The 27,425-nt window shown below is 37.9% G+C and overlaps 1 protein-coding gene across 1 annotated transcript in view; it reads left to right on the top strand.

Moving 5' to 3' along the window:
* The window catches only part of SSBP2 (single stranded DNA binding protein 2), a 160,517-nt gene that overhangs the window by 101,573 nt on the left and 31,519 nt on the right, over positions 1-27,425 (top strand). The window contains exons 5-7 of the mRNA XM_042822758.1: positions 5,483-5,572; positions 23,839-23,898; positions 27,078-27,144. Coding sequence (XP_042678692.1) covers positions 5,483-5,572; positions 23,839-23,898; positions 27,078-27,144 — 217 coding nt within the window. The remainder of the gene's footprint in view (positions 1-5,482; positions 5,573-23,838; positions 23,899-27,077; positions 27,145-27,425) is intronic.

Here is a 27,425-nt window from a genome sequence, read left to right as displayed (position 1 = left end):
ATACTGCATATTATTTTTTAAATAGTGAACATTCTGTTGAGACCTGTGATGTCTCAACCTGTACATGTAATAATGATTTTATTAACTTCTAGCAAAAGTAAACTCTTATTTCAAAATAAATTTTCTTTATAACCATACTTCAGAGAATCTTTGCCTATAAACTGTGATAATCCTAGAAGGTGTTGCTAAGGGACAGGATTGTTGTGTTGTCTTTGAACAAGAGTTTGAAATGCTTTTATCATTGATGGCAAATATATGCATAAATTCTTTCTGTTATCCTTAGCATACTTCCAAACTAGTATGTAGTTTTCAGTTCTGTAATAGAATTTCACTATCTCAGCTTAGTGGAGTGAAAATCCGGGATTTGACACTGAGATATAGTAAAACAAACTGTAATCCTGCTAAAGATACAGGGGTGCCATGCTCATACAGAGGTTATTTGGGTGGCAGGTTACCCTGTGGAAAGAGAAGAACTGTTTTTTAGGAAAGTGGTATTCTCCATGGACCCCCACCTTATTGAAGGTCTGACAAAGTAAACTGAGGGAAATCCATTATTTTTCCCCCCAAAGATCAAATGTGGGTTTTTTTTTTTTCCTTCAGACAACAGAAGAAAAAAATAGGCTATTAGTAGAATTATTGCTGTAGTACATTATCCATTCACTGGTAATACTGTGTAAGATGGAGCAAACAGAAATAGTTTCAGAGTCTAAATTTATCTGTAGGGAGCTGCAATTCAGGGGGAAAAAAATAAAAAAAGTGAAGTTGTGAGGAGTAGCGTTATGATCCTTTACAACGGCACTTCTTAGTCTAGTACTATTATCTGAAATTAAACATTTCAGACGAAGGTGTATCAGCAAAACATCAGCAATTAGGACTTGCAGTGCAGATCTTTCAAATGACTTGCATCTACTAATTGTTTATCTGTCAAGAAAAAAAATCCTCTGTTTCCACCATTCCCTAAATTTATGATCTTGAATAAGTAGTACTAAATATTTCTTGTCCTTTGTCCCCTGTGCAAAACAAAACATCTTACAAGGGTTCTTATGAAGACAACATATTTGCATCCAAAATACTTGGTAAAATGTAATATGCACTTTTTGTTGTCTGTTTCTATTCACTTAATTGTTTGTTTTCATAAAGCTGGAGAATGTATGAAATTCTGTGAATTAGAGGGTATTCTTTAAGATAATAACTAGTAAGTAGGTAATAAGTAGTTAGATTTTGGATATGTTATTCGTATTCACACTTCTTGTGAGACAGCAGCCAGAACACTGTGCTTAACTTGCAAAAAATATTGGGAAAAAGAGGGTATGAGAAAGTGACAAAGAGAAAGTTGGGTTGTGGATTATTTTGCTGCTCTTTTGGTGCATCAAGGACTGGTCACCGATAAACCTGATGTCCCCATCATGTTTATTTACAGTTCTCATTGCATGTGGTGAATAAGCAGTACTGATTTGGGAAGGCATTTGACTTTGATATGAACTTGCCTCTGTGTTCATCTCAGAGCTTTCGACTGCCTAGCAGAGTCTTATTTAAGCTTAGTAGCAGTGTGGGCTTTAAATGTCAACTTCAAGGAGATTTCTACCAAAAATCAGGCATTTTCAGCTTTCCCTCCCCAGGTAGGCTGCGATTACTGTGCTTAAAACTTCATACCAGCAGCAGCTGTCACTTCCCTGTGATTATCGTTCACATCAATCCTTGCACGTGCCTGCCTCTGTGGAGATACTTGCACAAAGCTGAAGAAGATGCAGCCGAGGTGTTGGGTGCTGAGCACGTAGGCCATGTAGAAGGAAGGAGCTGCCCGGGCTGTGTGTCACAAAGCAGTGTCAACAAGTGACAGCTCGCATTTTGAGACTGCAGCACTTTTTGGAAACAGTTACTGTTGCTGTTCTCTTGTGTAAAATACCTTCTTGTTGGTGTCATGTAAGTGTAACATTAGCCTGAAATGGTGTTATGTTAGAGGAATTTATTGTTTTGTTTTCTCTGTGACAGAACATTTTTGTCTGGCTGCTATATTTTGGTTGCATATATACTATATTCAAAAAAATCACGTTAATATCATTTACCTAAATTCATTTACATTAGAAAATTAATTAATTTTAAAATAAAATGACAATCATTTTACTTATTGCAATGTCAAAATGGTCCTAAACACCAAGATAAGTGTCCATTTCATCTATATTTGGAAACTTGAGCAGTGAAGTACATCATTCTCACATTAAGGTTTACATGAAATGTAAAATGATTCTTCTTACGTACTAGAACAGTTCTCTGTATTTGTATGTAGTGGGTTTCCTATGAAAATATCATAATATATGAATGCAAAATGTGAATTCCAGAAAAACTGTTATAAGTGCTGTTATTTCTGAAGATCTTGTCAAAATTCTCGTGACCTAACTCTGAATCCTTCTGAATTCTTTCTGATCCAGAAAGAAGAAAGAAAGCTACAGTATGTTTGTCATTAACTTGCAGTATTAGAAAGTACACCAGAAGCTTTTTTCTGATTCTCATCCAAAATCAGATTTGAAGTTTTGGAATAATTAAAAGCTTTCAAGTCATCCCTGAATTGTTGGTCTCTGCAATGGAAAGTTCCTATGCCGTGTTTTCAGCAAGTGCTACCTAGACTTAAGAGTTCTGAGAGATAGTATAAACATAATGTATTTTTGTCTTTTGTTGTTGTTTTTCCTCATTTTGGCTTTGGAAAATCGGTGCATAGAACATGCAACTGCAATAATAGAATTTGAAGCCAGTTCAGCTACTGAATTTTTCTTCTTGGTCTATTCACATGGTAGGACTCACAGAGGCAGGTTAGAAATTTTTCTTTCTGAGTCACCTCACAGACATTTTTGCTACAAAATTTTACCAGTGTGAAAGATTTTCCTATGCTGCTAGGGTTCACTGTAATGTGTGCAACACGTGCTGCTTTCACTGCTATACTTGTAGTGTGTCAAGCTGTACAGCAGAAGTGTGTAGATGCTGTAGGTAGGTTGTGCTCTTCCAGATACTTTACCCCGTTACTGGGAGGCTGAGAGCCATGTTACAGAGGCTCTGCAACTAGCTGTGCAGATCAGAGGCTGGTGGGGAGGATTGTTTGGATAATGAGGGCAGCTGTAGATCTTCCTCACTAAACTTCTAACAGATTTGAAGTTGCCTCCTTGTGGAAACATTTTGTGATATATATGAGTAAATTAATATAACACACTTCTTTGTAACTTCGTCTTTGATGTTTACTTTGTGATTTCTTTGTTAGTAAGCACTACTCTAAACCATAATGTGAGCAGGAGGGTGAAGCTTGGATTGGAAGGCTTCTGAAAACTGTTCATGTGTCAGTGGAGGTGCTGCTCAGCTCTTTTTCGGAGAGCAACTTAAAGGATTTGTATATCTGACTTCATACTGTTGAGATGTGTTTGTCCAGTAATTATAATCTGTTAAAATGCATTATTCTGTAGCATCAGTTCCAATAGACCTGTTACAGTGCTTCACACATTGCCAATAAAGATAGACTGCTAGGATTGCACAGCGACAGACAGGAATTGGTATGCAAGGGATGATATTGAAATAAGGCTCATCATTATTTGCACCCCTTTAATGGCGTACAGAGAATGCAGTGCAGGCTGTTTTGGAAGGCTTGAAATGCTCAGGCTTTTAATGTCATTGATTTTCTTCAGTAATGCTAATGTTATTATTCATCTAGAAATAAGGAAGATCCACTATACTTCACTCAAATTGTTTCTGCACCTAATCAGGATTTTAATCAACATGATTATCTGATGTGTAGGTTAAACAAGTCATTTTGTACATAAAAAATAAACAACTACAAATATCTGTCTCTTCTGCTTTCCTTTGGAAATGCAGATAATCTAAAAGTAAGTAGTGGACATCCACAGAAGCTTTGCAAAAGCAGAGAAGGGTAGCATTATTTTGCTTCAGGAGTTATCTCTGTGAATTCAGGCAGCACTGTGCTCTAGTTCTATGAACTTCAGGCTATGCTCGCGGATAACTGTATTTGCTGCAGATTTATGAGTGGGTCTGATTGGTCTACGAAGCCTCCAGCAAAAAAGTATTCTGATTCAAATGTATTTGCTACCTGCAGTTCACCTGGCTGACTTTGTCAATTGCAGTCTCAGCGCTGATCCTGCTGTCCAGATATTCACAAAAATACGAGCCTTCATCACAGTCTTATATGGTGAATAAAACTAGGTGTCAGTCAGCTCTGATGCCAGTATCTTTTAAAGATACATTATAGATGTTTGTTTGAAAAGGACATACTGCCTGAATGCTGAGTATGTTACTGTTAGAAAAATGATTCCAAAGCACAGTTTAGACCATTGAAAAGTCTCCGGCAATTAATTGAATATTTCCTTTCCACTTGGTTTAAAAAGGTCAGCTCATCTTTGTGCCAGTTTTTAGATCTTACAACCATTATGCTTTAATTTCCTAGACAGAGTGCCAAACATTTGGAAATGCAGTTTCCAGATCTGCATCTTGTGGATATCAAATGTGAGCATGCAATGGAGTGATAAGTTAATAAACAGAAGTCATTCATATTTTGTAGGGCAGATATTGGCAGATCATTAGTAAACTGCGAATGGCTGCCATTGCATTGTGTGTGCATGAGTACTTTCACAAAAGATTATAAGCATTTATAGGTGATTCAGCCTTATGCCCAGCAGAAATGTATTCTAGGAAGAGTGCTAGAAATTAAAAGTAATTGAGGTTCCAATACATGACAACAACAACAATTTGACTTCCCTCTTTGTGGCGATCTCCTGCTTGTAAATTGCCAGGAGCAATATTCTTTACATGCTTATTCCAGCTGAAGGATTTGCAAAGGTAACTAATTCCATCCTCTGATTCACTTCTTAAAAATGTGTTTTTTCTTTTCCCTTCCAAAAATATAACCTGAATTCTTTTAATTTGTCATGGTGTTTATTCTGGGGGTTCGTAAAATCATGAGTAGTACTATCAGAACTGTCATGAGCGTTCCTTCATGTACTGTTTGTAACACATTCCTGTTTTGAAGCTTCGTATATTTCTGAAGGGGTATTGAAGTCTGCTAAAATTGTCTCTAATGTGCTTGGAAATTGCGTGTAAGATGCATAAAAAAGTTTCTTTATGCTGCATGTATGTCTGTGTATGTGTGAAGATGTTTGTGCACATAGAACAATGACAAAGTATGCAAGTTGCATTTACATTTTTTAATTAATTGAGATTATCTATTTGATACATACATGTGTATCTGTGCAATCTCTAGCATCCTTCCTCTCAACTTAAACGTGTCTTATTAGCAATTCGTTATGCTTGTATAAAAGAAGACTAGACACTAAGCAATTCTAATTTGCCTTCAGAACAATGACAACAACATACTTAGAGAATTACTTTCTGTATTTGGTCACAGCAGGTTTTTTTTTCTTCTTTTTCTTTTTTGGTTTACTGCCTACCTTTCAATGACAAAGGTTTATTTTCCCTTTGTTCTTTTCAGAGTGCTGCAGCAGCTCCCAGTCCAGTGCTAGGAAACATTCCCCCGGGAGATGGCATGCCAGTAGGTCCTGTACCACCGGGTTTTTTTCAGGTATTCAGAAAAATTATAATTACAGGAATTTTAGGATAGAAAATTCTTCATAATAATGATTTAAAAGTCTTTAGAAAAGTCCTGCTTGTAAACTGTGTTTCACTATATGGTGCAATACTTGAGAATTTTTCTTTAACAAAAGTAAATAGGTAAAAAGGAAGGGCTCTCTTTGACTGACAAGTATTCTATTACTAAAACAGTACAAAACATCTAATTTCAGAATTTCGAGGATAAGAAATGGTACCCATGTGTGAGTGAAGAATGAAATTGCTTGGATATGATTTTATGACAGTTTATTATGATGAAGTATTACAATTGCATTAGAATTTTTTCACCCACTTTTAGCTCTATGATAAACCTATAGACCAGATTTGAAGATGTTCAACTTTCAATGGGAATTAGACCCAGACAATTAGGAATATCTCTCTGAACATCCCTCTGCATTGAAAATCTCAACATTAAAGCCTGAAAAACAAGCCACGGATTTATACTGAATGTCACCTCTAGTAAATTTTGTCATAAATGTGTTGAAACACCCACTTAATGCATTGGGCAGTAATGATACAGAATGTGATGATGGGCAAAATGGCAGCTTCTGGTGCATGGCCAACCTGACAGCTGTGGTCTGAGGTTGGACAGCTTGCATCTCCTCAGCAAAGTTTAGTTGTTTCTCTCCTAACTGGCAAACTGTGGCCTTGGATCTGTAGCAGCAAACGCTGACGCTTAAAAAGTTCATTAATAACAGAGGTTTCCACCTCACAAACATCGTCTTATGATGGGAGGGAACAATCCAGATTTCCGTCATTGTGGTGTGAGGAGAAAATCGAGATAGTAATCTTATGTTCAGTTGAGAGCTGGTGTTGAAATCCAGGTGGAGACAAGTGTCTCATGCCTTCTCCCCAGAGATGTGTAGTCATTTCATCTGCGCGAAGAAAAAGAAGAGATATTTACTTAGCAGCTTCATATTATTTTGGCTACATGGTGATTATACAGAAAACTGGGGGGGGATATCAGCCCAAAGTATACTTTGTTTTTTGGCCTGTATGTGAGTTGCAACATTATTTATATAGTGCTCCATTTCCCGTAGTCAAAGAAAGAAGAAATGTTTTATGTGGTGTTGATATTTATCTAAAGAGATCCTGAACATGGCATGAAAATGTTGCTCCCTTGATCAATTAAAAAAAAAAAAAGCTGTGATTTTCCATACATGCATGAAAGGGCATGTGTAAGTAAAGTACAAAATATTTTACTGTTGCCAGTGACAAAATCCTCAGGAGCTGGCAGAAGTGATTGTTTTGTTTCAGGTTTTTCTGTATTAAACAACTGGTCAGGTACAGTCTTCTAAACATATATATATATTTTTTTTTTCTAGTTTGTATATTTATATAAATATTTCACTTTTTCTTACTTCAATCACCCACTCTAGACATAACGCCAAAAGAATTGAAGCCTAGTGTTTTTTTTCTTTTAATTTTATAGAAAAATAAATAAATAGACAAAAAGGCACAGATGTGACAAATATATGAAAAATAGAGGACAGAATAACAGTTTAAAAAGTTTTGCAGGAGAAGGGCATGGGATTTTGCTTTGCATTAGATGAGCATGAAAATACATCTATCCATTGTAGATCTTTAAAGATATAAGAAAGATAGAAAATTAAGTATTGGTAAACTTTTTCTCATGTCAGTATCATATGTTCAGTCCAAAATGGCTCTGAGGGACATGTTTTAGTGATAGGACTCCTTAAGTCAGGTCAGTGTTTAGATTTAATGATCTTGAAAGTCTTTTCCAACTCATATGCTTTCATGATTCTGTGATTATTTGAGATGCTTGCAGCCTTTTTGCAAGGCCTGGGATTAAAAGTAAACAGAGGAAAATCCATTTGCAATGTAACACAGTTTGCGACATTAATCAGAGCTATAGTAACTCAGCAGACATCTGGTGACTCCTGCAAGGGATGTTCCACGGGCTGATCTGCACAGTCCAGTTTGGGGTCTTCCTGATAGCATTGTACACCTCTTTCTGGAACTGCTAAATCTTTGTCATCATGTGTCTCTGTAATATGCCATACTAAAGACTAATTCTTTAATGTCGTAGTTGTCAGTGATCTACTTGCCTTTACTGAATGGCCCAGTTAACAAATCAAGCATTTTCCCAGAAACTTCTCATTTTCATGTAGTCATCTGCTTATGACTGTATATAAAGAAATAGCATTAATATGGGAGCAATCCCAACAAACAGAGCCAGGCCAAAATGAGGTCAGTTACATAAAGGTGTGCTGAAGCACTAAGGTGTGTATAAAGCAAATATGTAAGACAGACCGCAAGTGTTGTGGGCTTGGAGGGAGTGTAGTCAAGAAGCAGCTAGTATCTGGTTGTAGTTCCTCTGAGAGCTGAATGTTACCAATGTGAATTTATATGAGGACAGGAGAATATATTGGCAGACAGCAGTGAATATGAACTTAAAGAAATGGAGGAACATCACCATCTGTTGCTGTAAAAAGCAGGTGAAAAAGCCAGTGAAAGAAACTCCTGGTCAAAACTTTGTGTTATTTCATAGTTGTCTTCTCCCTAGTACATCTTTAAACAGAAAATCAATCTCTATATGTGCTTCTGCAGTTTCACTTGTCCTTACAGATCGTATGAATAAATGAAATCACAGAAAACATGTTCATCTATCTTTGAATACTGGCAAACTGCAGTCCTTTTTCAATGAACTGCTCATCTTCTGTCAAGGAATTTGCGCCCAGACCTGCAACTCACTCCTGGATTGTGAAAGTGAAGAGTTTGAGTTTTTTTGAATATCAGAAGATTATAGAAACAGCAGAAGAATGGTACTTCTGTCTGTATTTAGTTCACTAAGAGTTTGCACTGCAAAAATATTGTAACAACTCAACTTTCTGCATTCTAAGCTATCTGGAAGACCATTCAGATAAAAGTTGCCTTTCATTACTTTTGTGGAAAACATTTTATTTTTCCTGATCTAAAGCTGTCCACAGCTACTGCCTTCCAGCTATGCTTGGCTAGCTCACGTTAGCTGGATGTCTTCAAGTCAATTCATTTCTCATCAGTAGTGGAGCTCTGTTTCCATGTGCAGCATGAAATGCTGGCTGGGGTATAAGCAGAATGATACTCTTGATTCAGTTCTTCCCATGAGAGGCTGGGCAAGGTGGCATTTGGGATGATAGGAGCCAGGAAACTTTATCCAAGCTCCTACTTCCTACTGCTGGCCACTAACATTACTTCTGTATCTCTTTAAAGAAGACAGTAATCTAGTACAATGGCATGGCATGTGGAAGTAGGTCAATATGGGAGCAGAGTCATTTTCAAACAGAAAAGCCACTAAAAACTCTGCTCTCTAAAAGTGAGGTTTTCATGTGTGTATAGGCCACTGCTGCTGACATTACTCAGCAGTCTGTAATTTTATGCCTGAACTGTGGAGTGGAGTTCTGAAGAAAGAAGCTGAATCTGCATTGTGCTTCTGTGTTTGCATTTTTTGTATTTTCAATTCAGGTGACAGAGTTGAGCACTACAGTGCTGAAAGCATTGTAGTGATACAGTGGAAGAAAGATAGTAGTTATGTACAGCTATTAGCATCGACTATACTTCATCTTTTTAAGTGTGGTTTAAAATGTCAAAAATAAGTTTGGAAAGTCAAGAAAACACATTTATGTGGATCGAGGATGTGATTCAATTTCACCTATTGGTAGGCATGTATTTTAATGTAACATTTAATATCATAGGTTTGTATTTTTTCATCCAGATGTCCTCATCTTCCTTCAGCTCCTAAAGTAGGTGGTATTCTGGAAATAAATAGGGATTTTACAGTACTGAATTTCCTGCTGCTTCATTATCAGCGAAATTGAATATGTGGTGCTACAGGAAGACAGAAGAAAAGATTTTGTGATGTAAAACTCAAATCCCAATTAAAAGAACCTAAAGAGATTTTGGAGTTGACTTTAATCAGGCTGAAATAAAGGGAATTTAGATTAAATGAAGTTCAGTAAGTGGGATGTCAGGAGGATCAGCACTTCTGGTAAGTTGCTTTCTTAAATGTGGGGCCTCAGAGGAGAAGTCAGAGTGCTAGATTTGATGTTAAAATAACCGTGCAAATCACTCTTACGGTATCCTCATTTTCCTGGGTAGCAATGTTTCATGTGTTTCCATCTATAAGAATGGGAGAAAATTCTTTTAAAACATTATGAATTCCTTAGGCAATAGAAAAATGTCTTATACTAAATAACTAGATGACCACACAAGTGTCTGAAATTCTCAAGCTACAGTCCAAGTTCCAGAAATGTCAACAATTCACCAATTTTCCTCTCAATACTATGTCCTGAATTTGGAGATAAGGTGTGAGCAGAACAGTGAGCTACTATGTTAAAAACATAAAATAATTCTGCATATTTTCCATGCCATTTTTCAGCATCAGAGTTAGTCTTCCATGAGCTTCTTCATATGGCCGTCCACAGAGATCAACGTGACCCAGTTTTTACGCTTTTTTCTTTTCGAGTCCTATCTGAAAGTGAATTAGTAGGACTTCTACTGGACTGAGTAAGATTATTTATAAGATTAATTACCTTCAGATCTGACCATTTGAGAAGACATATAACATCAGCAAATTTTACACAAGTTGTCACTTAAAATGAGTAAATTAATCCACTTGTGATCCAGAAGGATTAGGTAGTAGAATTCGAAGATAAAATGATTTTAATATTTGGTCTTACTTACATTTTCTGTTTTGGGGTCCACATTTTTCACAAGAGATAGTCCCATGCAGTGCAGTTGATTTTGAAAGTTGTATTGGGTAGAGGTGCAGTACCTCTGTTACAAATAATCTGCTTTCATCAGTGTGTATACAAATACCACAGGACAGTTTTGGGGCTTGTGTTCAGCAGAATATTTTAATTTTTGAACAGCATGTAAAGTGTTGGTTCTGTGTGATTTTATGTGCCATTTAGTTACTTATTAAGTTCTAAAGCAGGTTAACACAGGGACGTGATTGTCTATTTCTACTCTGCTCTTGTGAGGCCCCATCTGGAGTACTGGGTCCAGGTGTGGAGCCCCCAGTACGAGAAAGACAGGGAGCTGTTGGAGAGAGTCCAGAGGAGAGCCACAAAGATTATTAGGGGACTGGAGCACCTCCCCTATGAAGACAGGCTGAGGGAGCTGTGCTTGTTCAGCCTGGAGAAAAGAAGGCTGCAGGGTGACCTCACTGCAGCCTTTCAGTACCTAAAGGGAGCCTACAAACAGGAGGGGAATCAACTCTTTGAAAGGGTTGATAACAGCAGGACAAGGGGAAATGGATTTAAGTTGAGGGAGGGGAGATTTAGGTTGGATGTCAGGGGGAAGTTTTTTACAGCGAGAGTGGTGAGGTGCTGGAACAGGCTGTCCACAGAGGCTGTGGATGCTCCGTCCCTGGAGGTGTTCAAGGCCAGGTTGGATGGGGCCCTGGGCAGCCTGGTCTGGTATCAAATGGGGAGGTTGGTGGCCCTGCCTGTGGCAGGGGGGTTGGAGATTCATGATCCTTGAGGTCCCTTCCAACCCTGGCCATTCTGTGATTCTGTGAAATGCAGAGTTCTAGGTTCTAATCCAATGTATTTCATGAAATTACTGTCACTGCTTAAAGATCTGACCCAGGTTGCTTATTCTTGCGCTTCACTAATGAAAAATATTTAAATGCATATTTAATTAAACACCAGTTATCTTCACTTCTTTTGCTACATGACTGATCAAAAGTTCACCATGCCTGCATCCATGCAAAGAAGATTGTTTTTGTTTTAATGGCACTCATCCATAAAGCAACATTGAGTTTGTACTTCACTCATCTGAGAGACATGGCTGAATAAGTAACTAAAATGCCAGCTGAGCAATGTAGGAAATAGATTGTTTGATAATTCACAGTTCACTTTTAAAATTTGATAGTTTTAAAGAAGTTAAAGAATTTTACCACTGACTAGAACTTCTTTATGTAAGTTTTTTTTTAATGCATTACTTCTTTGCATCCATAAAACTTATTTCCACTGCACATACGTCTGAAGGAATTGTCATGTAGTTTGCTTCATTTGCCAATTTTTTGATCATCAGATATACTTGGATAGGAATGGGAAGAATGTGTCGACACCATGTTTGACAAACAAATGTTACATATTACTCTTATATAAAAGAAAAAAACACCAGAAATCCAACCCACTGAAGTAATGTAGGGCTGTCATGCCATCTAGTGGCAGTTGTTCATCCTCATTTTATCTTAATACATGTCCTAAAATGTTATTTTTAGCCTTGTTTTGCTTTGGTAGAGCTGACCTAATGCTTTTGGAGAGCATGTTACAGTAGGGCACATGAGCATAAGAACTTTTCCATTTCTCTTTCTGACTTGCATTATTATTTGCTGTCTAAAAATGAGTTTAATGAGTTTAAATGAAATGTAAGTAGTGAAAATAACAACAAAAAAAATTGTTGTCTTGAAAGTGGATAACACACACTTCTTCACTTTTAAAAATATAAATAATTAATTATGTATATGAAAAGATAAAATGTTTTGTTTGTTTTTTTTTTAAACCTTTGTGTAAGGCTGTAAAACATCTGCTCCTTCTTAAAAATTGGTGGCCAGTGAGGTCTCCTGTATTCAGCTGAATACAGACGGTTCTGACTGAAAGGCAGCTGGGAGCTCTGATTATCCCCTTACAAGTTCTCTCAGTCTTTGCAGACACTTAGCACGTGTTATCTGCCTGGGGTCTGCTGGGTACATTGTCCTCTGTACTGGCCAAACAGGCATATGCATATCCTCCCAGACTGCTAATTTGGGTGTGCATCCAGCAGCAAGGAAGATGAGGAAGGAGAAATTCTCCAGTGTGCTTTCAAAGCCACATTGGAGTGGCTCAGTTGTTTCTGTGAATTGTTCACCAGTGGGTCATTGCTTTTGCAAGGAATAAAGATTCCAGATTTGTGCTGCTCAATTACATGGTGAGAGCTAAAACATACAGATGCCTCTCAGACTGATCAGGTCTTTAAAGAGCATCTACATGGATTTTAAAATGTCCTATTTCTCCTTAAATCCCACTGTTTCAGCTATTGCCTTCTCCCTAGTCCTCGTTTAATTTCCTGATTTTGCAGGGACTACCATGTTTTTATCCGCCCCCCTCTGAATTTTCCTTTGGACAGCCTCGCTTACTTAACATCCTACTTAGTCACTTATCTTTCACTGCTGGTCCTCATGTTTTCCCCACTTTTTTGGCATTGCCTGTCTTTCTGAGAGCAATTATAAGCTTGTTCACATACAGCAATTTATGGATGGTAGTTCAGAATCTTATGTTCTCCTCAATGCCAAATCTGCAGCCTGCCCTCTATTGGCTTCTGGTGAAAGACTGAGCCAGTCAGCTTTTCCATATTTCTCCATTCTGATTTTCTGCTTCCTGGTAAATGGCATAAATGAAGCTATGTATGACACATGCAGACCTTTATTTTTGCTTAGTAAAGCAAGAAGCTGTTTGTTATTAAGACTGCAGAAAGAAACCGAAAGTTTCTAAGCCTGTGAAGCATTTTGTAATGGAAACGTACACACGATTATAAATGAACTTTATTGTGACTAAAGTTAGCTCTGTTTGCTGCATGTTCGTACCCCACCTCAATTCCATTGGAACAAGTGAGACAACTGCAGGTGAAGAAATGAAAAGTTAAAGCACCATCCCTGAGAAGGGCGGATAGAGTGAAGTATGGAAAGTGACATGGACTACAAAACCTTACTGCAAGCCAATGGCTCATCTTCAGAGCTGCAAATATAGTTTGTGAGTTAGGCTAGTAGGCTTGCTAGGCCTTGACAAGCTTTGAAAATAGGAAAGCACATTTTTAAGGGATTTTTTTTTCTATGAGTCTATATAAATGAAGTTAGTGAAAAAAGATTTCTTGTATCTTCAATCTGGGTTGTTTGTAAATGCATCCACCCACGTCACTGCATGAAATTTATGAGTACGACTGCTTCATTGCGGAATAGGAGTATGTGCATTTTTGCCCTTGCCAGTATCACATTACATCTTAAAATATTTTAAAAATTAATTTGACCTCTTAGACTATGTGGGAGGGGATTAGCGTCTAAGAAGGTCTCAGGGTAGTTCATATGTGTTCCTTTTTTTTTACCTGCTTTCTCTGTGTTATAGAAAGAAAGCCAACTTCTAAAAAGATAAAGGTGTCTAACATCTGCTGGTTTTGATAATTCCATCCTGCAGTTGTGGTAATGGTTTTGCTGCTTGTAACTGCTAGAACAAATTAAACCTGCTCAGCTTGAGTAGCTAAATAAGCTTTGAGCCCACACTTCCCCTCCTCCCCATCCACACACATAGTTCAAGCAGACCCAGTGCTAGCCATGGATTAGGGAGGGAAGGGAGAGAGTTAGGTGTAAGTTATTTTCTCGGAGGTCTGCTCTGGACTTCCAGCATCTTGATCTTGAACATTCATGTTCCCTGTTCTCAAAGTGTCATAAATGAAAGTGTGCTGGCCATCTATCCGAACTGATGCTCTATTTGCTGCTGGAAGTGTATGAAAAGGGAGGGCTTCACATTTATATGTTGTGCATCTTCCTGCTGAAGTTGTTCAGTTCTGCTTGTCACTCTTTGTATGAGCTAAAAATGCCTGGGTTTAGACTAAAGTTCTTAGAGGAAGGTAATTCATTTAGCTTCAAAACAGTGTATTAACAATGGAATAACAATGGGAGTAATAAACTCTCCTTGTCATTTTCAAAGCTGTTCTAAAAAGTTGATTGTAATTCATAGTTAGGGGTGACAAGCAGGCTCACTGAACTTAAGCAAAATCTCAAACTTTGTGAGTTGTGTGGATGTCTGAATTGTAAAAGCAATGTTTATTTGTTTTAAAAAGGTGATAGTTGGCCTGTCAGTTTCAGCTTGAATCAGATTCAAAATATTTTATTTTTGTAGTATTTTTATTTAATAAAAACTGAAGTAAAAACTGTTAAACATGGTTTAAAATGCAAATGACAACCATCTTAAAAGATACATTTCTTTGTAATTTTCCTTTATATATCATATGCATAATTTATTTCCTTTCTCTCTCACTTGTTCAGTCTTTGTGAGCAAAAAATGATTGTATTCTTCACAAAGTGAGGCAGATGTATTAAGCGTACATTTCCTGAAGATCATCCATCTATCATCAAAATGAGTGTTATTTATTTTCTCAGTAACTTCTGGGGGAATAGCCTGGCTAGGAAGCAAGTCCTGCTATTCAGATCATAGAGAAATATTTGGCTAACAAAAAAAGGATGGTTTTTTTTTTTTGAGGTTTTGATTCTCTTTTTTTCTATGTAGACTATGCAAATTATATATATTCAAAGTATTCTTTCATATGGTGGAATGAGTCCTGTACTTCTTTGCTGGGAATGACGCATTCATTTTGTTTGAAATGCAAGTATTGTTCTGGTTATGGCTTTTAGAAACTTAAATGTGGAAACATAGAGGTCTTATTGTTGCCATTTGTAGGTTGTTGGACTATGTCATGCTGCTCTTAGAAAACCATAAACATGGGAAGGATTTTTACGGGGATCTTTATCTGATGTATATAGAAGAACTTGGCCATGAAAATGATTTTCAACATCAGAAAATGCCTGCATCTTTTGCTGTCTTCATCCTGTCTTTTGCTGAGGTTATACAATTTTATCTGAAGTAGAGTAGATTAAAAAAATTTCTTTGATTTATACTTGTAGTGTACAAGATATGCAGTGTGTAACCCAAATTTAAGCTCTAAAATACTTTAGTAGAATAAAAAGACCTCTCACACTGTGTCAGCCTCTTGGGGGGCAAAGGAAGACGAGAGGGTTTGTGAAAATTAACAGCAAAATGCAATTGAATAGGAAAATAATTTCTGTTAAGAACCTAATGATAACTTGTCTGAGTTTCTTAGAGGATCAGTTAACATGTTTATGCTTATCAGCAGACTGTGCCAGCACAAGAGTGTCATTTTAAGGGCTAATTTAGTAATAGCCCTAGTTGGAATTAAAATGTGTTAATTGTGAGTGTCTTATACACTATGGTGACTGTGATTGCCAATAAGGAGATCCACAAAAAATGCAAAGGAAACTAAATTAAAATATACACATTGGAAAGTAACTTGGATACATTCCATTTATACGAATTTAACGGTTTATCACTACATTCTTTAAACACAAAACCATGTATTTTATAACAGAAACCATTACACCAGTGAAAGTTGTAAAGTACTGCTAACCAACTTACTCTACAAAATATGGGAATCCTAAGAAGATACATTAAAATGTTACTTCCTAATCATTCTTCTGTACCAGTAGTATAATTTAAAAAGTAAACAGAATCATCTAGTCTGATTTGATACTATTTAGACTATAAATAGTTAAATGATACTGGTCATTTTCAACAGAAATGAAATTTGGCAAAAAAAAGAAAAAAAGAGTATGAATCCTATTTTTAGGGACACAGTATATAATTTGGTAGTTGATTCTTTTTTCTTTTTTCTTTCTTTCTTTATTTTTTTTAATGGAGGAGCAGAGAACGAAGATTTGGAACTTCAACTTACTTGGAAAGAAATTTGGTCTTTATGAGAATTGATACCTAATTTATAATCATGATGCCAGTAATTTGAACCCTCTTAGTATACCTGCTCTTCAAGTGTAGAAGTGCAGTTAATTGAAAATAATTCATCAGAGCATGGGCACAAAGGCTGTGGTTCCGTTTCAGCTTCCAGTGATGAGTACCATTTAGAGTTTGTGCTGATTACAGTGACTGAGTTATGCAAACTAATTAAATAATTTCTGTCCTTTTTATATCAAGTGCTAAAAACTGTGTTTCACCTTGTATTTCTAGTGTGCTCTTCTTGCCCTAACCTGGCATTCTCTAGTTGGGAATATCAGCAGCTTCTTGGGATGCTGAGACTCACAATCTAAGGAAACTCTACTAAGTTTGGTGGCGCAGATAAAGAAATGGCATGCTAATAAGAAGTTTTTGTTTGCTTTTGGTAGTGTGCATGTAAGAGGTGGCCTTGGCAAGCCTTGCAGAGGTCTGCCTTCAGGTCTTGATGCAGGCAGAACCCATCCTTCTGCTCTCCTAAGCCACAAGTACAGCAAGAGCAGGGAACAGACATCCTCTTTCAGATCTGGGTGTAGCTGTGGTTAGAAACATATTCTCTCCTTCCCACCATCCATTAGCAACCTGCTGGGGCTGATGGAAGAGGAAAGGCCTGTGACCGCAGCCTGTTGCAGGCCCAGCCAATGAAGCAGACGCTGCTCCAGTGGGAGCTGGTCAGACCTGGCTGGCATGGTGCTAAAAGTACCTAAGAATCATGAAAACCTCCCTGTTAATTAGGTCTCTGTAGGAATACTCATTCATCACTCACCTTGTCCACACCATGCTGTCGAGAGGGAAGAGCATGGCCAAGTAACATCTTCAGTGTCTTGAGCACTGAGTGCATACAGTGCATCCCATTCCTGATGATGTCACACATCTTGCTCAGCAGCGTGAACCAGTAAGCCTCAGAGAGGTAACTGAGATAACTGAGACTGGTTTAACTACTCCTCCTCTGGTTAAACAGCTGCTCCTCTTCCTCTGGTTGACTTAAATGCATTTAATTGAAATGGGTGGGTGATGTACCCTGAAAATATACCTCTTATCCTATTTTGACCAGACATCTGCATATTTCTCATGTTGAAACAAACGTTTTCGTACACCAAGTAAGGGAGATGCTAATGTGAAGCTACAGGAGTGTTGTTATTTTATGCTAGTCTAATTTAAAAAGTGATGGTTTTCTTTTTCATGCCATGTAGACAAATTTCTCTTGTTCAAGCACTGCTCTTTTACTCTCCTCAGAAAAACAGCCCTTGTCTTCTTTGCTGTCATTTTGCTCCTTGGTATTTTTTCTGTTAGCTGATGCACACAACCCCATCATTGCCTAGGAACTGCTGTAATTCTTTTCAAACTGCATTTACTTGTTTTGCCTCGTGTACATTTGTTTGTCACACAAAATTGTACTGTGTAGTATTACAAGGTGTGGGATATCATGTAATATTGGAATACGTATAGTTATTATAACACCTACAGTACATTCAACCTCATTAAGCAACAAACATGAACTGAAATATAAGCAATATTGAGGTTGAATGTGAATTCTTGAGTAATTTGTAATTTATGTGAAACAACACACAATTTTGATAGTTTAACCATGTTGGGAAGGGAGGTAAATTTAAAAAAAAAGTAAATTTATTGAAACCTGTGCTGCTTATTGAAGTTTTATCTTTTAACTTTGTTTATTCCACTAGTCTTAGATACAAGTAAACTGAAGTGCATCATATCATAAAATCGCCTAAACAATGAAAAAAAACAAGAGTGAAAATTGTAGAAGTGGCGCAGAAACATGCTAGCTTCCATGCTCTTATGTCATCAGCTTCCCTGTGGACATTTTTTAATGAAATCATTTATCCCAAACATCAGAACAAGAATGTGGACCATGAGAACTACTGACTGAAGCTTCGACATTAGTTAACTTCCCTGCTGGACATCTGTTGATTCTCTTGTGTTTTACAAGATCTTTACATTGTACACATACACTTATGCACACTCAAGTTAAAAGACGTTCTCTCTTCTTTGTTAGCATTTCTTTAATTTGATGAATGTGTGTCCTGTGGTGACTGAATGAAAAGTTTCTCCTACCACATTTTGTTTTCACTCAGTTTAGTAGAATTTTCTATGCCTTTGGTCTCAGTTACTAGACAATAGCCTGTAAAGTGGTATTGTGATACCAAATTAATAAATTTTATATCTGAATGCAGTACTTACAATATGCTGGTGTTTGCAGATGTGTTCAGTAAGCTGATTTCTGAAAACATTTGCCTTACTTTTATTATTTTATCTTGTGTGACACATTTCCAATGCTGGTGGCACCTCCATCAAGGGCTGTCGTCTCAGGTGTGACTTAGATCAGACATACCTGCCTAGCATTTTATTTTCTTCATATTGTTTTGGATTGGGCTGGGCTGTTTTTGTTATTGTTGTTGCTGTTGCTTTTCTTATTGCTGAAGGTGTGTGCCAGTTCCTGAAGTGTTTGAGAAGTTAATTGTAGCTTTAGATAATGTGTGAAGGCATTGATTGTAGCTCCTTGTACTCAGTGTAATATCTCTGTTGTGGATTCAAGAGGCTTGAAGGCTGCACTAGTTACTGGAAACAATTGAGCCATTCCAGAATCTGGAAACTACTGTTGAATTGAACTGCTCTGGTAATATCCTTTTTCACCAGGCAGATCAGCTTCTTATGAGGTTGTATGTTCTAATACACTGCTCAAGGTTTTTCTTTTATTACGTAAGATCTGGCTGTGAGATTCTTCATGTTTCTGCGTCCTTCTGCATCGGGAGGGCTCTAGTAGGTAATGTCTTTTGGCCCTTCCTCCCATCAGGTAGGAAGCTAAAGAAGCTAAAGTTAGTGCAATATAAATTGTATTTATCTTCAAAAGACAAGCATCACATTGACCAATTTAAATCTGTGTTTTCAAATCAGTGCACATGTGTTAGGCTCATTACCTATATATATGGATATATATGGTGCAACATCTTTGAGGAAAGAGAATCAGAGCTGGCAAAAAAAGAGAATGCTGCTAACTTTGAGAAATGAAGTCCAGTGTTGTATCTCCATAAACCATGGTCAAGAGGTCTGAACAATAGAGAATAAAACAAGATAAGAGACTAAATGTCAATTGTTTCTCCTAATTACAAAAAATGTAGCAAAACATTACATATGACAGAAAATGTCTGCTACTTGATTTCTTGTCTTTCAGAATGTTTTAGTGATGTCTTGTGCGTGTCAGACTTAAAAAAATTGCTCCTAATGTAGTGAATTGCTATTTATCTTTAATTATTTTTCCATAAAGCATTTGGCAGAATTTCTTTCATGTCTTGATATGTCTTAGTAGAACTCTTTATTGGCAAACATAACATTAATTATGGAGTGGACAAAGATTAACAACTAATACAAAAATTAGTTTATTTTTTCTTTTGGTGAATTTTCTAATTTTTCTGGTAGCTTTTACTAATAAATGCTCATCTGAAGCAGTGCAAGATATTTTAGAATTGTCTTCGACATTAATATTTCATCATTTTCTTCAATCTTACATGATACTTCTTTGGCACTTACATTCACCAAAATGTTATTTGTACTTACCAGTTTTTTATTTATTTCCATGCCCATGCAATATAATGTTCTTTGTGCACAGTGTTCATATCCATGAAAAATCAAGGACTGTAAAAATTGTCTGAAATTTCATTGCTCTTTTTAGATTCAGATACTTAAAGAATGGGAGAAGGTTTAAACATTTCCACAAATATACTTCAGAGAAATACATAGATGCATTAATATTTACAGCAAAATAAAAGTTCCTGTAAGACAGAATTGTATCAAAGAGGCTTCTATGGGTATTCATTACATTATGTCAGAGAAAAATCTTATGTGTAATCTGTGTGATTTTTATTAAATAGACTTGTGACATATGTGTGCAGACTAACTCAAATATCTGAAATATCATAGAATCAAATGAATCACAGCATCACAAGGTTGGAAACGACCTACAAGATCATCCAGTCCAACTGTCTCCTCATCACCATTGCCACCACAAGCACTAAACCACATCAAGCAGCTCCTCGTCCAGACGCCCCTTGAACACTGCCAGGAATGGTGACTCCACCACCTCCCTGGGCAGCCATTCCAGTGCCTGACCACTCTCTGAGAGACAGAGTTCTTCCTCACGTCCAACCTAAACCTCCTCTGGTACAACTTGTGGCCATTACCCCGTGTCCTGCTCGTTACTTGGGAGAAGAGGCCAAATCCCTCTTCACCACAGCCTCCCTTCAGGAAGTTGTAGAGTGCAGTGAGGTCTCCCCTGAGCCTCCTCTTCTCCACACTGAACAATCCCAGCTCCCTCAGCCGCTCCTCATAAGACTTGTGCTCCAGACCCCTCACCAGTTTCGTTGCCCTTCTCTGGACACGTTGCAGTGAAGGGCCCAAAACTGAACACAGTACTCGAGGTGCGGCCTCACCAGTGCTGAGTACAGGGGGATGATCACCTCCCTGCTCCTCTGGCCACACTATTTCTAATGCGGGGTGCCGTTGGCCTTCTTTGCCACCTGGGCACACTGCTGGCTCATGTTCAGCACAGCACCAACCAACACCCCCAGGCCCTTCTCTTCTCCACACTCATCCAGCCACTCATCCCCAAGCCTATAATGCTGCATGGGGTTGTTGTGCCCAAAGTGCAGGACCCGGCACTTGGCCTTGTTGAACCTCATCCCATTCACTTCAGCCCAGCAGTTCAGCCTGTCTAAATCCCTCTGAAGGGCCACCCTACCCTCAGGCAGATCGACACCACCTCCCAGCTTGGTGTCCTCTGCAAACTTCGTGAGGGCGCTCTCAATCCCTTCATTTAGGTCATCAATAAAGATATTAAACAAGATGGGCCCCAGTACTGACCCCCAGGTGGGGGTCCCTGATACTGAGGTCAGGATGACAGGCCTGTAGTTCCCCAGATCCTCCTTACAGCCCTTCTTGTAGATGGGAGTCACATCAGCAAGCCTCCAATCCTCTGGGACCTCGCCAGATAACCAGGAGTGCTGATAGATGGCTGAGAGCGGCTCGGCAATCACCCCCACCAGCTCCCTCAGCACCCAAGGATGCAGCCCATCCAGTCCCATGGTCTTGTGACAGTCCAGATGGAGGAGAAGCTCTCTGACTGTCTCCACTGGAATTGCTGGGGATATATTCTGAGCAGCGTCCCAGACTTCCAGATCAGGGCGTAAAGTGCCCTGAGGATAACTCACCTGCATATTAAAGGCAGATGTAAAGAAGGCATTGAGGACCTCAGCCTTCTGCTTGTCTTCAGTGGCCACATTCCCTGCTGCATCAAGTATAGGATGAAAATTATCCTTGGTTCTTTTTTTGCCATTGATATATTTATAAAAGGATGTTTTATCTGAAACAGCTTCTGACCTCGGATGCAGCAAACCAAAATATGAGGATTCTAATTGTCATGCATTAGTGACAGTGTGAGTCATATTGTACAAAGTAAAGTTTTGACTTAACATCTGTTTTAGCACATTATAAAACGTAGATTCTATATAAAAAATGATTTTTTTAGATATTTGTATACAGTGAACAGAAAAGTAAACCTGTTGGTAAGACAGGGGACGTGCAGGTGTTCCTCCTGCCTTAAAGGAAATCAGGAAGAGGGTTGTTGTTCTGTGACTAACAAATACAGTATTATGCACTAATATTGATCATGTGATTTTACTTTGTATGGTTGACATGCGAGATGTTCCTGATTACCATTTTACAAATATTAATAAACTGTAAATGAAATATCATTCTCTGAATATACAGAGTGAGCCAAATGTGACACAGTCACTAAAATTGCTTTATGCCACGGAATTGGTTCACCTGTAAGGAAATTGTTGAAATTCTAATTTCATCACACACTTTCTGTTTTTCAAGGATCTTTGTGTTTACAGACTTCACTACAAGCAGAGCTGTTTTTTCTGTTTGTTTCCCATTGTGGAATCCCACCATCAGATGGAGTGAACAAAGAAACCTTCTCTTGAGCATATTTCAAGTGTCTTTTATTAATGCAATCTTTACAACTGTCGTTTAAGCTTTCTTCTCTAATTGGTAAACTATCTGTATTTAAAATCACTTTCTGGTGTCTATTTCAAGCCTGTTTATGTAGGTTATTAGGATTTTCATCTGATCCCAACATGAAAGTTCAGTTGACTTTTTTCCTACAGGTCATAAGAAAAATACCATTGCTAATTAATAGCAACAATTACAACTGTTCTGCTAGTCTTGCTACTGTTATTGCATTCATTAGTGATAGTGATGATCACTAGCATTGTATTTTATAATGCAGCACAGCTGATGACAGCTCAAACATGCCATTCATTTGTGAAATGGTGTCGAACATGGAGTTTGTGTGACCTGCATGTGGTCATTAGCTAAAGCTGACTAGATAATTCCTGTTAGGTGTATTAGTTTCTCATCCAAGAGACCCTTAGGACTGAGTTTGTTCAGTAACTCAATTTGTCAGAAGAAATTTCTCCTGGGTTGTTCCATATGTCCTCTGTCTTTCATCCCTCTCTTCTCTCTGATGACTGCTAGGCTGGGTCATGAACAGAAACAAGCTCTTGTTACGAAAGAAAGTTTTTGCTTTCCAAGTGCCTGACAATTTAGGCATAGGAGAGAATAAGCTAGTGTATTATTGGAAGATTTGAGAAGACACCTTATATAAATACTTTTTCTCCAGCTCTTGAAGGAGTTAGTCATTTTTGTCCCTGTCTTCACAATCAAAGGCACACGCTTTTAGCTCCTCATTTTCTAGAGTTACAGTTACTTCTGCATGCCAAAATGATCCTCTTCATCATCTGTTTAGTCAGATGTTTGTGCCTTTTTCCTGCTCATCTCCATGCTTTTTAGACTTCTAGATTACTGTCACACTTTGAGATGGAATAAGTAGAGATGTTAAGTGTATTTGCTTGTAGTGCCATTTGTTTATCATTTATTTATGGTCTTTGTTTAAGGGACTGACTTTATTTCTGGGCTGTGAAGTAGTACGCAAGAAGCCAAAAGCCACTGGAAGCTCAAAGCGCAGGATTAGTGTATTTTTGTTCTTGACAGAAGAAAAGTTGTAATGATTATCGAGTTGTGAGTAGAGGGATGAGAGGAGTTGATACACTGATTCTGTATGATTCACATAGACCACTAAAGTTGTAGAAGCTTGTGGCATGAACACATCTGTGCCCTCACAGGTGAAGTCTTGTATGATATTTCACTGCATTATTATGAAAAAGTGAAGGGAAATTACTTTGAATCATTATGCTGGTACTTGGCTCTTGACTCTTCCAAGAATATTTTGCTTTTGTCTTTCAGGGTTATCTCTCACACTCATGCAGTGAAGAGATTAGATGTGTGATAACATGAGCTAACTGGCTTATTCTTCACAGTCACAGCATTAAATTGTTTATATTCTGCATTCACAATAGCTGTAATAAAAACTTTAAATAATGTATCTTGGTAGACACATTCATTGAGAATCCCTAAATTTATTTAGCCCTGCTAACGGTTGTGCAGTAATCCACTGCATGCTCTGTGGAAGTATTTAAGCTGGATGTCTGAAGTCTGAGCATGGCAGAAGCCATACATCAGTGACTCAATGTGGTGTTTTTAATCAAAGTTGAATTATTTAGCAGTATTTCTTTTTTCGTAGCCTTTCATGTCCCCTCGGTACCCTGGAGGTCCAAGGCCACCTTTAAGAATACCCAACCAGGTAAGAATTTATATCTCCTGCACAGTTGTGATCCAGGTCATGTTGCAGTTCTGGGTGCAGGGTGCTTTGTCCTGAATGCTGTCAATGTGTGGCACACAAAACTGTCTGTCCCTCTCCACTCCATTTTGTCTGACCATTAATAGACACATCATATCACTGCTGGCTCATCTTCCTTTGTGTAATTACTGTGTATACCTCAAAATTTATTGGGCTCTCAGTCTCTCTGCAGAGGGAGAGCATAGTGGCCTTATAGAGAGAGAGAGAGACATGTTAACCTCAGCCAGGCTGTGCTGCCTGCCCAGGTTGAATGCAGTATATCTCCATGTTCTTACGTTCTCTGAGTTTTCCTAAACACATTATGCAGGTAGCTCTTAGAATTGCTTTACTTCAATTTACACGCAATGCATCACTCCTTCCTGTTCTCTGTTGGATGTGTAAAGTATTGCAGTAACAATGAAATGTATTTACTTCGCAGTAAACAGGAGATGATTTGTGAGAAGCAGTTATTGTCAAATGTTCTGTGCCTTTTACAAGCACTCTGAAGACTTTATGAAAGCATCAGATTACTATTTTTTTCTCATCTCCACCGGAGGATATGAGTGCTAGTGTAACAGAACAAGTAATGAGCTGTTGTTCATCAGCAGAGACCTTTATGGGCTGATCTATGAAAAGGTTGTTCTGGATGGAGATAGTATTTCTATTTTCTTAGTGCAGTTAGAAGAGGGGAAAGTGAATGTCAGCAATTGAAATGTTAAGAGAGAAGGAGACAGAGCTGTAAGAAAAGCCATGTCATTTGCAAGATTTAGAAAGGTTGATGGGCAAGAAAATCATTTTGTGCAACCTAGACTTCCAGGACTGTCTTTGTTACTAGCAGAGCTCAACTTTTCTGTAATTGTGTGTTACAATGTCAACAAACTTTTTTTGACCATTGGCACAATATTGTCATGAAATTCAACATCAAATTTTAGTGAATTGGGGACATTTTAGCTTGCAAGATTTCTTCAGATCAAATGTTGGTGATCTATAACATAGCTGCTTTTTCACAAGGGAAATGCGTGACATTGCTGATGAGAAAATCAAAGGACAGTGCAAGTGCAGTGAAATGCATCCAGAGTACTTTGTTAAATGTTAGCAACAGTATATTGTAATGCAGTACAAAATGTGTTCCAGAGTTTTCCACCTTTCAGTAATGTCCCAGCCAGGAGTGCACCAGTGCACCGTTATTCTTTTGTTTCCATGTTTTTGAACTGTGCAATATGGCAGGTAGAACCTGGGTGTTGTGGTGAATGCTGTGAAATTGCTGCCAAACTACAGCTTTATTTCAGAAGCGTTTTTGTCTGCACACTGCATTTTCACAGGATTGTAAGATAACATTCATGAATTACAGCTGTTGCAATTCATTTACATTATGCTGCGTTCATGAACTACTGCTCTTAGCAGAACTCTCTTTTTTAGGGGACCTTAAGGGTTACCACTGAAAGTAATGAACTACTTTAAGGCCAACATTTGGGTTACACGGAGATAAATTATCTGATGTTTGTCAGAGTTTACTCTGATGTTAAATCTCCACCACACCTATACCTACATCCCTCAACGTAAAGTTGGTATTTTGTACAGGAAGGTGTGACATGGAGCGTGCATTCCCAGCACTTCCAGTCCTGGGTTGGGGTACATGAGCTGGATCTGGGCTCCATGAGGAGAAGCATTAGTAAATACTGCATGCCACAGCGTACCCCCAGGATTTTTCCAGGTCTCCATCATAGCCTTCAAGATCCAGCCCTGCAAGTGTATTTGCTCTTGGCATTGCTCATGCTGTGCTGGCATTTTCTGTGTTGTTGAAGAGTCCTCTGGTGCTTTGGCAAGAAACTGTAATGACCACATGAGCCAAGTATCAGTCAAATGTTGCAGCAGCTCATCCTTATTTGTCTGGTATCTTGAGCAGAGATGACCAGTTCCTTCTTTATGGGAGTATTTGATACTTCCCTGTGTATTTCATGTCTTCTTCTTACGACTATCCTTAGGACAATTAAGTAAACACCACGGAAGTAAACGCAAAACTCAGTTTTAAATGATGTACAGAATTTAACAGAAGATGTGTTTATTCTGTAATATTACATTAGAATACCTTTTAACCTGGTGCTAAGAACATAATGTGCATCTTAATTTTGAACTTCCTTCCTTGGAAATAAACTATAAGATATTTACAGATAAATTCCTTTTTGTGTGTGCCGACAGTATTTTCAGAACAGCAGTAGCTTATCCGTTCCCTCAGTAAGCACTTACCTGTGCTGACTGAGTAGATTATTTTCTTAGTACAAGAATTATTCATTCCAGACACAATTTAATGAAAAAGTATCATTGTTTTGGAATTTAAATGACACTTGGTGGATCAGCTGCCATCCTTTCATAAAAAATTTATTCTAGCTGACTAAACTGTAGCTAAGAGATTGTAGAAATTAGACTTGATCTTAAATCAGTAACTGTAAGAGGAACATAAAAATAAAAACACACTTGATTTGGACCACAGGTGAAATAACACTATATTTTGTCTTCAGACATGAAGGCAAGCTATAGGAGCAAGTGTTGTGACTGTTATCTCCCATAGACGAGTAATAAGCTAGTGGTCCTCAAGGGGGAGGCAGGTAGAAATATCCATCTCCCACATCACAGCCCTGCTTTGCCTTACCCTTTGAGTGCTGAAACCAACTGATGTAGTTACAGCTCACTCTTAGAAGAAATCATGGTGTCCACACTGGATCCTGTTAAAAGAAGATGTTAAAATTACTATTAAAAGGGAAAACTGTAATAACATAAACTTTGGATAAATTACCATGTAACCAAGAAGTAGGCAATGATTTGACATTAAAGAATAGGTGAGCTAAAGCAAAGGAAGAATTGGAGAAAAGAAGCAAATTGGATGAGGATCTGTTTTGGAGGTTATTTACCATAATTCAAAGAAGTGCAAGAGTTTGTCCATACGGATCCATAGATGCGGTTGTTGGACATTGAGGTCATTTAGTTGGGCATTCAGGACATTCAGTTAAGATGTTTAAGAGTGTTAACTCTAATGCGTTACTCTTGACTCAGAAGAAACATCTAGGAATTAAAAACAAAATATTATCTATTTACCATACATTTCAGTGTATTATGTTCTTGTAATATGATTTCTATGCCTGCAGGCACTTGGAGGTGTCCCAGGAAGTCAGCCATTATTGCCTAGCGGGATGGACCCAACACGGCAGCAAGGTGAATGAAATAAATATTTGGATCATGTAATGTAACATTTTCTCAAGATGGCATCCTTTGCTCAGTGTTTCAAAGTTTATTGTAGCTTTTCTGTTGTTGTTGTTAATTTAGAAGGAGTCATAGAGTCACAGAATGTATTGGGTTTTAAAAGACTTTTAAGGTCACCTAGTTCCAACCACTCTGCTATATGCAGGAACACCTCCCAGTAGAATGATTAATTAAAGTTGATTTGGAAAGTGTCTGTGTTTCACATAGCTTTTTAAGCTCCATAATTTTATTTC

This window comes from Centrocercus urophasianus, unplaced genomic scaffold, assembly GCF_019232065.1.
Source record: "Centrocercus urophasianus isolate 14NV4802_14NV808 unplaced genomic scaffold, USGS_Curo_1.0 seq_21, whole genome shotgun sequence".
Taxonomy (NCBI): domain Eukaryota; kingdom Metazoa; phylum Chordata; class Aves; order Galliformes; family Phasianidae; genus Centrocercus; species Centrocercus urophasianus.
The sequence above is the reverse complement of the archived record's forward strand: the minus strand, read 5'-3'. Positions and strand labels throughout refer to the sequence as shown.